The sequence below is a fragment of the Lissotriton vulgaris genome, chromosome 1_1, assembly GCF_964263255.1.
Source record: "Lissotriton vulgaris chromosome 1_1, aLisVul1.2, whole genome shotgun sequence".
Taxonomy (NCBI): Eukaryota; Metazoa; Chordata; class Amphibia; order Caudata; family Salamandridae; genus Lissotriton; species Lissotriton vulgaris.
In genome coordinates this window covers 744,599,072-744,613,711 of record NC_141685.1, presented here as the reverse complement: position 1 = coordinate 744,613,711, position 14,640 = coordinate 744,599,072, and the positions used below count along the sequence as shown (strand labels likewise).

The following is a 14,640-nucleotide window of genomic DNA, read 5'->3' as shown; positions in this document are numbered from 1 at the left end:
TTGGTGTATGGAAGGTTAACAGAAAGCGACTGCAACTCACTGACACTGGCCAATGTAAGGACAACCAAGAAGACTTGATCGTCAGAGGATTTGAGTGGGCAGCTATGTACGGGTTCAAAGGTGGAAGGCCTTAAGAAAGTTAAAACCAAATTAACTTGGGTTGATCCAGCAACTGCAACAAAGCTGCGATGGCCAAAAGATATCCCTAAACTTTGCACAAAGTAAGGCCTTGATGGGCTAAAACAAAAGAAAACAAACAGCAACACTTGGGAAAAGCGTGCTGACAGAGGGTCAACATATTTGTCAGTGCACCAAACCATAGCCCTTTCCCAACTGCAGGCATATACTGTGTTTGTAAAGGGATGCCAGGCTGCATGATGACCTCATAACATTTGGGAGGGAGAATGAAAACCCTCAACTATTGCTCGTCAATCTCCATGCATGAAGTTTGTGCATGCACATGTTCCAGAGCAGAACCATGCCCAGTTGCTGCACCAGGAAGTCCTCCCAAAGGGGCAGACTGACCAGACAGCTGATGCTGTTTTAGTAGTCCAGAAGATCCAGTAGCCTCAGAGGCAATCTGGCCAAAATCCAGGACAGAGGCTGAAATATAGGAATCATATCCTGGACTCGCCACTACAGAGGTTAGGCAGGTATATCGAAATATGCATCCTGATAGTCCAACTCTACCATCCAGTCTCCGTAGTCCAGGGGAGAAAGGACCTGAGCCAATGTGAGCATAGGGATTGCCCCCTTTTTAAGGATGTATTTGGGACAGCATATGTCTAGTAGAGGTTAGAGGCCTCTGTCCTTCTTCTACATCAGAAAGTTAAAGGCAATAGCAACCACAACCTATTTCTGATGTCAGCACCAGCTATTTCGGCCAAAGAACCTGCACTTCCTGATGCAGCAAGAAGAGTTGGTCCTCTCTCAGCAAATCTGAGGATGGTGGCATGGGCAGCTGGGTTTCTGTGAATGGAAGGACATAACCACGCTAAACAATGTGGAGCACCCATTTATACAAAGTGATGGACAGCCAGTGGAACTGATGGTGATTGATCCTGCTGCTGATTGGTTGCGTGCGATGTGATAACAAATTAAAGGGGTTTGAAGGCTGCAGTAGACAGGGGAGGCAGATTGGGCAGATCTCTGGCTTTGGTACCACAAGACTTATGAGAGCTGCGTCCTCGGCCACAAAAGGACTGGGAAACCGGTTAGCCATGGTGGGTGAAAAAGGACACCGATGATAGTAGTTCCTACCGTGGCCACAAAGGGACAGAAAGCAGAATTGGGCTGGCACAGGGCCATGAAATAATAACCAAGTGGTGGCTCTACTGTCCTTAAAGTTCTCAAGCTCTAAATCTGACTCATCACTAAACAGGCGAGTACCATTGACGGGCATGTCTATAAGAGAAACACGGAAATCCCCCAAGAAGTCAGTCGACCTCAGGAAGGAGTCGTGATGAAGCAACACTAAAGAAGCAATCGCTCAACCTATCAAGTCTGCTGTGTCCAGTCTATAGTGTACTGTGAACTTTGCTGAGTCCCTGCTATCAGCAATAGCATGGGACAGGATGGCTTTGGCCACCTCTGAGACCATGGGAAGCACTTGCGCAACAAAGTCCCAAACTGAGCCGAAGAGGCATGCTGTGTTCATAAATCGCAGTGCAAAGCTGGTGGAAGAGAACATCTTATCGCCAAAGGTGTCCAGTCTCTTGAATTTCCTATTTGGTGGTGTGGTAGGCCTGGGTTAACTTTGGGCTTGGAGGCCTGCATGAAAAGGCTTCTCTGGGTGGGGGGCTGAGTGAGGAATGCTGTATCCTCAGCAACGGGTCGATGGCGGTGGGCTATGGTCCTGTGAACAGGCGTACCTGTGCACGGCTTGGGCCAGGCACCAAGCAGGACATTAGTGAGGGCTTCATTGAAGGGGAAAAGAAGTTCCCTGAGGGTTACCCCAGGTTTTGTGGCGGCTACGGTCTCCGAGGGCAGCGTAAGGTACAGGACCTCAACCGTGCTCAGCACCACTCAAATGAACACCCTCACTCCATTGCCACGTAAGGAGGAGAGATCAGGACAGGGTTGGTGAGGTTTCCAGACCTCTGGCATTAGCCAGTTCCTGGTACCAGTTATCCTCGGCCAAGGGCTCCTCAAGGAGGTCAGGATATCCATAGGGATCCTCAGATCCGCCCCAACTGTATTCTCCACAGGGCCTATCAAAATAGTGAGACACTGTCTCTGACCCAGAGGGTCTTGGTCTGGATGGTGCTGGATTCAACATCGACGACGCTGATCCAGCACTGTATCAGAGTCAGAAATTACGATGGGGTTGACACTGCAGAGGGGCCAGGAACAGCAACACTGGAATGGACCCCGGTAAAGGTCTTGGATTTGCAGCTGGAGCCGATCCGGGTCCAGGAACAGTTTTAAAAGGCCCAACAGGTGAAGAGAGTGAACCTGCCACCAGAAATCCAGTTAGGGCACCTTCTGAGCTCCTGGGGTCAGAAGGAGCTCCAGAGGAGTCAGCTCGCCAAATTATGAGGGGCATAGCTTTATAAATTTCCTTCAATTGGGCAGGTATTGCTCCGGCTCAGGGAAATTCAGGGCTGCGGCTCAAGGAAATTCAGGACTGCTCAGTGTAGACCCAGATTCTGGCTCTGTGGGGAAAGTGGGGGAAGTATATAATTTTCATGTCTCACCTGATGACTTGGACCAGCGCAGTGAAGTCGAAGAGCATTTTTAGTTCTTGGCCTTCTTCTTCGGGGATTTACCGATGAAGATTGAGACCTCAGCGATGACCTACAGGAGCAACCCTGAGAGTGGGCCCAGGACTTCCACACAACTAGGACCTGGAGCGAAGTCGTCTGATGCCAAGCGACCAGGAAGTCAAAGGCATGCTCCTGGACTGTCCTGAGGGTTCATCGAATGGCAGTCTTGCAGGCATTGGGGTGGTGACCCAGGTCCAGATAAACCACGTGGGGGTCTGTCACAGACATTTGCCTGTGACAGGCTCCACAAGATTTAAAACCCACAAGCTATTTAGGAGACATTCCTACAACAATCTGGGAGCTAACGCTTAAAAAGAGTTCAACAAAAAGTTGGAAAAAAGCAGTCAAAATATGACTGAGATAACTCTTTTGGAATTGCACTGATGGTGCGAAAGAAAAGAACTGCTGTCGGCATGCTGGGGTGGCGCTTACATAGGTATTGCGCACACCACATACGGTGCAGACAACACCAATGAAGAGCCAATAGACACCACCTACTGGCACCCAGAGGTACTGCTTTTCCGAATTCAGTCTTGAGAATATTCTAAGGTAAGGAATCTATCAAATAACAATAATAATTACCAAGAAATTAACACTCACTATGGTCTGACTCTGCTTAAATCACTCTTCCTCTGCATTCGTCTTCTCACGAAACAAACTATACCTTTCTAAGAACATATCCGACAGCTGATCCTACATATCTGAGTTAAAGCTTGTAGTGCAAATCCACATGTGACTTCTCAATACAAGCGATGCAATCTTTTGAGCGGGCCACCATACTTACCCTTTGGAGGCCCGTCTGCCCAGTTTGGTGGAATTCATCTGTGCTGTTTTGTAACACCTCCTTCAGAGAGCCCATCAGGTTTTCAGGCATAAAAGGCACTGCTTTAACTGATAGCCCTCCCAAAGCATGTATATAGGTGTGTAGCATTTGCTGACCTGAGAGCCAAGCTCCTTAATGCAAACATCTTCTTCCTTAGTTAATCTATTTTTTTTTAACTCTCTGTTAGTGTGGATTCGATACAATAGTATTCTACGTCAGTTTACCAGCAGAAGCATGGACAATAAGGCTTACTGCTACTCCATGAGAAGACCATGGGTGGCCGCCGCTATTTATTTAGGCCATAGTGAGGACAGGAGGAACAGAGGCAATGACTTCTGTTGCTGCTTAAAAAGATAAATCTTCTAAGTCTCATCTATATTCCTCACTACTGCTTCACAATTGGCCTGCTCAGCAGATTAAAAAAAAGGGGGTCTTCATAGGGATGGATGCAGAGATAACATAATTATTCAAGGATGAAATTAATATTTTCGGATGACATATTTCATGCGTTTGCTTATTATTTTAAACTTCTTTCTTTGTGGCCCAGGATACAGCAGACAAAACGCACTAATGGGTAACATAGTCAAAACAAATTTGATAAAACATTATCATACTGTAGGGCCAAGACAGACATAAATATAAAGAGTTACATTCATTCAGCAAAATTCATATTCAGGTTTTATGAATAGTTTTTGAGATTAAAGCAACTGCTGTGTTCCTTGCCTAACATTGATTTAAAAGGCAGTGGGTGTCTATATAAATATTTAGTTCACAATTCACCCTGAGGTAGCTCAGTGTAGTCTGGCAGGGAAAACAATCTCTGCTTTTTTTTTTACTTTCTCTTTGCGAACAAACGTATTTGTAGCATTGTTTAATTTTTAAGGGAACTCCTCTGTTGGAAGATCTACCCGTTTCACACAAAGTGGGTTTTATTTTCTCATCAGTACAATGAGAGAGAAAGGGTACCCTTTTCCTAAAATATAAATATACATATAGAATTATTTACTAAATTAGCGATCAAATCCTATCAGAGAACTACACTATGTGCATAATAACACCTGAAACAAGTGAGCACACTGTGAGACAAGTTATCGCCTGCGGTACTGCCTCCTAGTGTGAAAATGCGTAAAAACAATCAGCCCATCAAGTAAAAGACAGCAGCTGCTGAAACACCAAGGAGCACTTATGGAAGACGAAGGTGCATCAAAAAGCATGCCAAACTTTATGTGAACTAGCCAACACAGTCACTTGCCATAACAGTTTTCTAGTATTTCTGGAAAGGGCACACATCAAAAAACAGGCCTATGTCCAAAAGTACCAAGTATTTTCTAATAATAATCGAAATAACAGATCATGTGTTAAAATAATTCAAATGTGGACCTGAAATTCAACACAGTATATAGTTTAATAGCAGTTCTTAACATCCTTGCATAGCGAAAAGTGAGTCTAACGTTGGGCAAAGCAACAAACACGTGTAGCATATAAGAGATCTTTGAGGTGCGTCTCACAACAATAAGCATACGGATTAAATCTGAGCCGGCCTACCACACACGAGAAACAGAAAAATACTCTTAATAATATTCCCAGGATTAGAAAGATGTACAAGCGGATATATATCTAAATGAAGACGCGGACAGTGCTGTCCTTTATGTGAAGTCACAGGAGTCCATCTGTTAATTTTATCTCCAGGTCTCAAAAATGTGGTATATCATCTGGCTCTTCTCCTCCAACCACAGTCCTACCAGCAATGTAATGCCTGTATCTACTAACCGCCCACCACACTTCACTGCTACATCCTTGATCCTATATCCCTTCCATGCTCACCTGCTTTGTCAATCCAGGCCCGGTATCCATTGAGCTCCCTCTCAATTTGCTGCTGTCTGCGTAGTTTCATGAAAGCGCGGCGGTTCTCCACCCTCTCTCTTTCTTTGGCAAATTCTCTACAGGAAATAAAAATAGACATCAGCTTCACCCTTGGAAGAAAGGGGAGAAAATGTGGCATGGTAAGCTGAATGTTTATACGAAGATATCTCTGAGAGATGAAGGGTGCAGGAAACATTGGTAATTCAGGAGCCACCAGGCGGTGTGCTGCAAACTTTATTGATGTGAATATATGAGCAGGCACAGGTTTCACTAGAGCAGCCACTAGGCACCCTATAACTATTTGTTTACATTGTTGGTCCAACAATAAACCCCCTACTACCATATATAAACACAGCTCAATTCTGAGTGGCTAAGAAAGCCATAAATGTGTAGAAAAGACGTCGAACATGTTTCATATCCCCTGGCCCAATGTGACAATGAAAGGCAGATCCTGAAGGTGGAAGACCACTATGTAGGAGGGCTTCTGATCATATACCTGTTAGTTTAATCAATAAAATATGTACATTCCTGTCAGTGGAAAATGATTCTTTATTTATGCCTTCTAGCACCTTTTTTTCTCACGTGTATAAAGCCTAAATCTTTTTTTTGATGTTAAGAGTTGCTGAAGGACTGCGGGGCTGAAGCTCAAAGTCGGTGTGCTGCACATAAGACTCCTTTGTTTTAATATAGTTACATATTAACCATATTGTCTTCAATTCTAGAGCTAAATTGGCTACATGGTTCTGGAATTAGGGTAATATTGTTATTTTTTTGTGTATTTTTATACAAGTTGCTGTGATGGAGTTTGAACATGTTACCAGAATACAATTCTGAAGCGTAGCTGTAGAAGTGCTTTTTGGGGCAAAGAGAGATATTTTGGGGTGGGTTCTTTAGAAAAAGTATTTTCAATCCTTTTTTTATTTTTGTTTTCCTTGCTAGGCTTTCTTTTTCTGGCCATTTTCACGTTTTCGAGAGTTTGGTTTTGAGTACTTCAATTATTTTGAAGCAAAGCATTTTTGTTTAACAGAAAGGGAAGATTTGGGATGCCCCGTACCCACCCCCAACCAGAACACACCCTTTCCCCTCTTTATATTGTATGATTTTTCTTGCACTTGTTTCTTTTTTTACCTTCTCAGGCTTTGGAGAGTTCGGTTATGCCTACTTGAGTTACCAGGAGCAGGGTGGTATGTCTTCTTCTTGTAGTGGGTAGGGATAAAATGCATTCCCTGAATAGGCAACATTCTTCCTCCATAGGTTTTACATTCCAGTTATCATTTTTTTAATCCACTTTTAGATGAGTACTTCTACTGTGCATTTCTATGGAGTTTGCTGATGATCCCTGTTGTATGAAGACTTACATTTCTCAGAATTGTGAATAATTTTACTTTCACCAAGGTTAGGGAAGAACACGTGATTATTATTGATTGGCTTTACAACTGATTGAGGAATGGGTACCTTATTTAATTATCATGTATTTAATGTTAGTTGGCAAGGTGTGTTTAATTCTGCAAAGTAAAAGCAACTACTTCAAGGTAGTCTAAAATATATCTACTTCCAATTTGTTTACATTTTTCCATTATTTCTGATTTCCTAATTTGCTTTGTTTTTTTTAAAGTTCTGATGCAGAGTTACTGAACTGATTGTGCTTATCTGACGCCCTTAAAATTCCGTATGTTTTTGTTTCTTAAAAATTTCCAGGATTTTGTATATTGTTTGGCGGCTTTACTTACTGCAGAAGCAAATCTTTCACGGCTATTGCTAATTTTTTGCCCCGCATTTTACCCAGGGCGAGTAGCAGTTCCACCATAGTCTCATTAGTCTGTGAAATATTGGTGGATTTTTACATACTAGCTTGCTTAACTGGCCAAGACAAGGGTCTTCAAAATTATTTAATATCATGGTAAGTTGTTTTACTTTTTGCCATAAACATCAAAGTGTACATAAATATAACAGATACAATATCAAAATTGATGTGTGTACGTACAACATGCAATCATAAAGTTCAGTACTTATTATACTGTTTGTGTTAAAAAAAACTTTGCAGTTAAAGGTCACATAATCGCTTAAAATAGAGGTAACTATTGTGTCCACAGCGTATGTAGAATAATCCACATACTGTTTTAAAAACCGATTCAACCAACTAGTTCAATTATTACACATTACACGTGCTAAATTCATAAATTACAGAAATATCAAAAGATCAGCATAATCCAGAACCACAGACAAACAGGGCAGTGTAATGCCACATAGTACTTATTACATTAGAGTATAAAATTGGACAATAGCCAAAAACAAGCATGAAAGTAATGCCGCATAGAATATACCATTTAATGTATTTTCCGTTTTAATGTGCCTTAATGCCAACAATGCCTCTTAATGCCAACCAGTCATTTAAAACTAGTCAAGGACATAGGAACTAGGTAGAGAAAAACCTGTTAACAATGTGTGGTGCACCACTGACATACAAAGGTAAATAGTTAGAGTGTGGAGCAGGCGCATCCTCTACCTTGGTCTACTGAAATCTGGATGTATTATATCTGGAAGTACTTATATAAAAAAAGGCAGGCCAAGATCTGAGAACACTAGCTGGACATTGTGAACAAGGCTTAAACAAAAGGAACAAATGGCTTCTGATAGTAAATCTCTTGTGTTTAATGCACAACGAAATGATCTTATACAGTAGTGGCATGTCGAGGCAGGTAAACCCAAAGCAGAGCAATTGACTGGGCAAGATAGAACTTAGAAACAGCTTTTGAAAGCAACTCCAATGAGGCTTAATAGATCCAGGAACCAAAAAGTGATAATTTTTTATTTGTACGGGTATCAAAGTGGTCACCAAACCAATTCTGTCTCTAACAAAATCTATTCTAAAATCCTTTGGATGAATGTCCTGTCTGTGGTGTGAGGTCTCAACATTGAACTCAGTGCATTTGATCTCACACTATACACTTTAGCTAGATGTGCTGCTAACATGACAGTTTCTTCGTTAATGATCTAAACCCACAGTTTCATTGCGTCACATATATTTTGAGCTAACACCTCCTATGCATACTCAAACTTTACTCCATTAGCAGAAGTCAAGCTGCCACTGGTACTTGCATGGCAGTCCAATCCCAGATTTGTATATGCAATGGGACGTTCTCACTACTCCATAGCCCCCTGAAAAAATAGCCATTGTGATGGGCTCCCCAGCCAATTAGGGAAGTATCTCTGGCTCTTGTCTGAAGGCAATACAGCAGAAATGTGTATTCTCACAGAAAATGCTGTACACTGCTTCACCACTGGGAGTACCAGCCCTTTTGAAATAACAATCCAACAAAGCTGAATTATCGACCAAACATTTTTGCATTCATAAACTCATGGTATTGACATATTCCAACGAGGGAAGAGGTAGGGTTATTTGGTCGTAGAATGGTCAAAATCCTCTGCGTTCTTCACCCTACAATCACATAGCCCTTTCTTTGCCTGAATCCATCTATTTTATCCTGCCTCCTGTCTGCAGGGATGTGAATGCTAAAGGACCTTGTCATTTATTTCCTCGTCCTCCTGCTGAGGTACACAGTCATCCATTTTTAGAAAAGAGATGAGGGAAAGAGAAAGAAAGTAAAAAGGATGGAGAGAATTTAATATATATAGGATATAGATAAAGAATTAGGTGATTCCGGTGTTAGTGTTAAGAGAAGAAGTGGAAGTGGCAGACTCCTCAATTATAATTTTTATAAAGGGAGACTAAACTTTGAAAAAGACATCAACTTGACCCTGAAGATTATAGATAGTATGTTCATGCAAGGCTGTCTGCATCATTGCCACCAACCATTCATCTTGAGACGGTGGAGAGGGAGATTTCCAATGACGTAGAATACAAATTTTGGCTGTAGCTAAGGCTGTAAGCAAAAGACGAGTTTGTGGTTTTGAGAGTTTGGGAAAAGGACGGAAGTCATGTAGAAGAATGATGGCAGATGTCAATGGTAGAGATAATGGCATTGTAGATTGTAAAGTTTTGCTTATAAAGGTCCAATAGGACTAAGTTTCTGGACAGTCACAAATAATATGGGTGATACCACAACCAGGAATAGAACACCTTTAACAATTAGAGTGTGGAAGCAGTTCAGCTTTGTGTAATTTAATCGATGACCAGTGCTAGTCATGACGAATTTTAAATATACAAAATGTAAGTCTTGCTTCACGAACTCCTTTCTGTAATCCCTCTAATAACTGATCCCACTCGAATGGAGTGTAGGACACAGATAGACGGGATTGATATTTAGTTTGAAGGGCATTAGATAGTGACTGTGAAAATAAAGGAGATATAAAAGTTTTATAAAGGCCTGAGGTCACACCTTTAAATTTTCCCCACAAAGTTAAATAAGACAGTATTGGGGATATCTGGGGTAGCGAAGGTGGAGAACCTAAGTATTTCTTCAAATATTGTTGAAGTTGAAAATGCTTGGAGGCGTGTTGTATAAGAATATTAAATTCCTCACAAAGTTGAGCAAAGGTTTTAAATTTCCCATCATGGAAAAGTTGATCTAGAGAGTGAATACCAGCTGCATGCCATAAAGGCCAAAAAAGAGTATGACGAGTAATTCTAATAGCTGAATTATTCCATAGTGGAGTTTTAACATGAATACGAGCATTTGATGCTAGTAGACGATGCCCTCTTTTCCAAGATTTGTGCATAGCTGATAAAATCAGGTTTTTGGGATCAAAAGGACTAGTGCCACTACCATATAGAAGGGAGAGGCCTGAAGCCTAAGATAAAAGATAACGCTCAATGGAAACCCATTGCGGAATATCGTTAGTGTCTGGTAAAAAAATCAGAGAGTTGGGATATGTGTAAAGCGAGGGAATAATGTTCAATGGATGGAAGACCCATACCTCCATGTACCTGGTGAGCTTTTAATTTTACCATAGCAAGACAAGGTCTCGCCGAACCCCAGATAAAAGCTTTGATTTTAGAATCTATTGATCTAAGGATGGCAAAAGGAATTTAAAGGGGAACCATGCCTAAAATATAAATAAAACGTGGAAGAGTAACCATTTTGATAGCTTGTACTCTACCCCAAAGAGATAATCCTATAATTTTCCATTTGTCAAAATCTCTCTGCATATGGGAAAATAGGGGAGCAAAATTGTCAGTAACCATATTTTGCAAACCTTTATTGACCAGAATTCCTAAATACCTAAGGTGGGAAGGCTGCCAATGAAAAAGAAATCCATGGATCACTGCCTTTGTAGTCCCACCAGAGATAGGTAATGCTTCACTTTTGTCCCAATTTATTTTATAACCAGAGAAAGAGGAGAATTCATTAATAGTTTGAAGGAGAGATGGAAGGGATCGAGGAAGATTAATAAGAGTAAGAGGGATATCATCTGCACATAAGTAGATTTTAGAATGTCCATTTGGGAGAGGGAGACTGAAAATATCTTCTGATTGACGGATTGTAGCAGCAAGGGGTTCCATTGCTAAAAGAAAGAGAAGAGGGAATAATGGGCAACCTTGGCACGTTCCTCTTCAGATCGGAAATGTATTGGACAAAAAACCACCACAATTTACCTGAGCTACGAGATTATCATACCACCAAATGTACTTTACTGATACAATCACACCCAACCCACATTTCTGCAGTACAGTAAAAAGATAATCCCACTCAATGCTGAGGTTCCGTGACGATTTGAACCCGTGTTTTCAACATTGTCATAAACTCATAATTCTGGTACCAGTGAACCGCAAATGATCCATTTAGTGTATCCTAGTGTTTTCGCTATGCTACGAGCAAAAGCACTCCTGCTATAACCACATTTCTGATACACCGATGGCATGCATTTTAGATTATGGCATCCATCTTGTATTCTTGCCCTCACATAGTCAATGGACACACAGTGACCTCTGATCAATTCATTTCATTTAAGGGCACGTAGGTTTTAGCCGGCGATTCACCTTGCCAGTGACACGTGCACCTTAGGACAGAAACGCTGTGGCCGCATGACTCGGCAAAAGCTGCCTCCTCTGCCCGAGGCTAGCCCTGCTATACTGGTTCTCGTGCTCGTTGGCCTGATCATGATTAGGTGGCCGAAGCCGGTAGCCTTGCCCATTTACGAACCACAAACATCTCTTATCCTGTTTTTCTATCTTCTACACCTGGCTCTGCTCCTTTCCTTCTGGGCCTTTATTAGGGGGAGGTAACGAAATTACGATGAGGCGGTCCGGCTCTTGAATGAAAAGATGACATGGGATTATGATCGAACAGTGGGAACCTCTCATTCTGAATGTTTTGACATCAGAAATTGTTGACGATTCCTGTTTAATGCCAAATATTTATTGTTTAGGACATAAAGTTTAAGAAACGCACTAGTATGTGGAGAATGTTGCCCCCAGCTAAAAAACTTGTATTTAAGGAACAACCAACTCAGTGCAATTTGAACAGGCTCCTAGAATCAGCCCGTGTGTAGTTTCTGTGACTTCTGTGTCCCTGCAGTAATAAACCTTTGGTCTTTGACGCCACCATCGAGAAGCCCGTGTTTCTGTTTATTTGTGCACCGAGACAGGTAGAACTCAGGGGTCTTCGGGTGTTGTCCCTGACACCTCTGGACCTTAATAAAAGTCCAGAACTCCAATTGGCGCCCAATGTGGGGCGACGTCATTCGGTACCGGTCCAAAAGCCTGAAGAGTTCGAGAAGCTTCGTGTGAAGATTCCAGAGGGAGGCGCCCCACTTCATCGATCCCGGCATATCGCAAAAGTGGCCCGACGTTCTCTTCCACGAGGGTTCCCGTTCGGACGGCTGCAGTGGTCCGCTGCCTTGACTGTCGCCCTGTCTTGGACCCGAGGTGCAGACCTTAGTACGGCGAGACGTGACGGGTTTCTCTTTGGTGACGTCTTCAGTGCCTCAGTTAAGTATTAAGTGGTTGCTAGTTGTTTGGTTACTTCGTAAGGGTTTGCTCCTGTTTGGATAATCCTTTTAGTTCCTTGGTTTGGTTTGGTCTCGTAAGATTATCACTGGTTGTTCTAGTTACGATAATCTTTTTGGTTTGGTTTGGGTATCGATACATTAGTTCACTTTGGTAGGCCTAAATTCTTAGTTCAAGTGCGCACCTTTGTTTGTGTTTGTTCTGTGTTCCGGTTTATAAAATGGTAAGTCGGAAAAACTGAATATTTTCATGTTTTGGTTGCAACAGGGATTCCCGGTTGGAGGACTCATGTTTAGTTCCTCCGATTGGAACTCCTCTTTATGATCTTTATTGCAAGTACGGTGTGGGTCCTATATCTTATAATGAGGTATGGATCCGTTACACGGAGAAAGATGGTGTCCTTAGTTGGCCACTACATGGTAGTTTTGAACCTGAAATTCTCGATAATTTAGAAATAAAGTTGTTTAAAAAGAAAGCCCGGCCGGCAATGTTTGATTCTTTCCGTTGTTGGCGAAAAGAATCCAAACAGAGAGAGACTAAAAAGTTGAAGAAAGAGCAAAAAGAGCAAGAGTTGACTTTAGAACAGTCTGCCAAGCAGCTGCAACTCAATGAATCTGAGAAAGCGATAGAGGTAGCCAATAGAGAGCGTAATTTAGCAATAGACAAATGCTACCCTGTCTTGCCATCGAGTACTGCTAAGACAGTAGAGGACCCTGAAAAGGATCCCCTGATGTCTTACTTGCTGAGGTCACCTCCACCGTATGCACAGGGTGCTACAGCTCCACCTCTGCCGAATGTTTTGTTACCGGTTGCTGGACAGCCTGGTATACCTGCTCCTGCTCCCCTGAATCAAGCACCTGCACTCCCTGTGGTTAACAATATTCCTCTGGTACCCCCTCTTCCAGGGTTGCCAGCTCCTCCGCCTGTGCCTGTACCACTGATACCTGTTGTTTCACAAGCTACTTTGCCTGCTACCCCTACTATTGCTGCTTCTTCTGTCCCGACTGCTACTCTACTTCAAACCTCTGCGAACTATGTGACTCCGCTTTCTGTTCGTCGGAGAATCACTGAATCTGTCTCTAATATTCTATCTCCCTTTTACAAAACTCTGATTAAGAGTCCTGCCTCTGAATCTGTTCAGAGACGTAGTCAGCTTCCTAGTGTTGAAGAACGAGGAATATTAGATTCTACAGCCCTTAGGTGGATTTCGAAAGTTGGAAGGTATAATGTACGAGATGTATTAGATACATTTATGCAATGGAATGAACTGACACAGCGCTATGTGTTTGATGTCATGTGTTCCCTTTTACGTGAGGAGTGGGAGGAGAACGATTCTGAACAAGTTCCGGATGAATTAATTCATGTTCAGCAAAAATTTGCTGCAGGTATGATAGTTGGTCAGGAGATAAAAGAAGCAATGGAACTGATTTTAGATTTTAGGTTTGATCCTTCCCTCCGTTCCCCAAGAGATTTAGAGAAACGTAGCACAAAGCAAGGTCGCCAATATCCTATGAGAGAAGTTCCGCCAATATGGCACGAAGCTATACAAGCTGATGCGGCCCATGGTATTGCAGCCGCTCCGACCCAATTCCAGAGAGGGTGGATACACATTCCGTGGAAACGAGCTGAAGTGTTAGCAGTAAAACAGGCCTTGCCAGATCCGCGTAAAAATCCCGCTGGATATTACAAAGAGCTGGCCCAGACGGTTGAAGCTTGCGTAATGAATTTAGCGGACATTGACATGCTATTTGGCAATGTAGTACCGCAACCAATTTGGGCTAAAATTCGTAAAGAAAATCATCCAGTTGCCCTAGGTGGTGATTGGCAGGCTATAATAGCGGCAGATGGTCAACAAATTGGTGGTTCTAAACCAGAACCTCTAATTGCCAATTTTGCCTGGTAGAATAATCGATTTAATGAAAACTCTAATGCCAGCATTGCGCGTTAACTGGGACAAATTGTCCGCATGCAGGCAGAAGAAGGACGAAAACGTCTCCGACGTTTTCACTAGATTTGAAGAAACTTTCGTGGATCACAGTGGTCAGGATATGAGCACGGAAGGAGGCCAGAGATTATTTGTTGATAAATTTGTGCACAATCTGTTACCAGAGCTCAGTAATAAATTAAAAGATTCTGAAAGCGCATGGGCTGTCTCTACGACTGCGCAAATACTTGCAACTGCCCAGTACTATGAAAATAGGGATAAAGAAGAGAAAGAAAAATCAGAAAAGAAAACAAAAGATTTAAAAACTAAAGTCCTTTTGCAGCAAGCATATCCG

The 14,640-nt window shown here is 42.3% G+C and overlaps 1 protein-coding gene across 2 annotated transcripts in view; it reads right to left on the bottom strand.

Annotated features, from left to right (window-relative positions):
- The window catches only part of CACNA1E (calcium voltage-gated channel subunit alpha1 E), a 1,936,751-nt gene that overhangs the window by 551,562 nt on the left and 1,370,549 nt on the right, over positions 1 to 14,640 (bottom strand). For both annotated transcript variants that reach the window (XM_086955515.1, XM_086955507.1), the window contains exon 9: positions 5,413 to 5,528. In XM_086955515.1, coding sequence (XP_086811641.1) covers positions 5,413 to 5,528 — 116 coding nt within the window. The remainder of the gene's footprint in view (positions 1 to 5,412; positions 5,529 to 14,640) is intronic.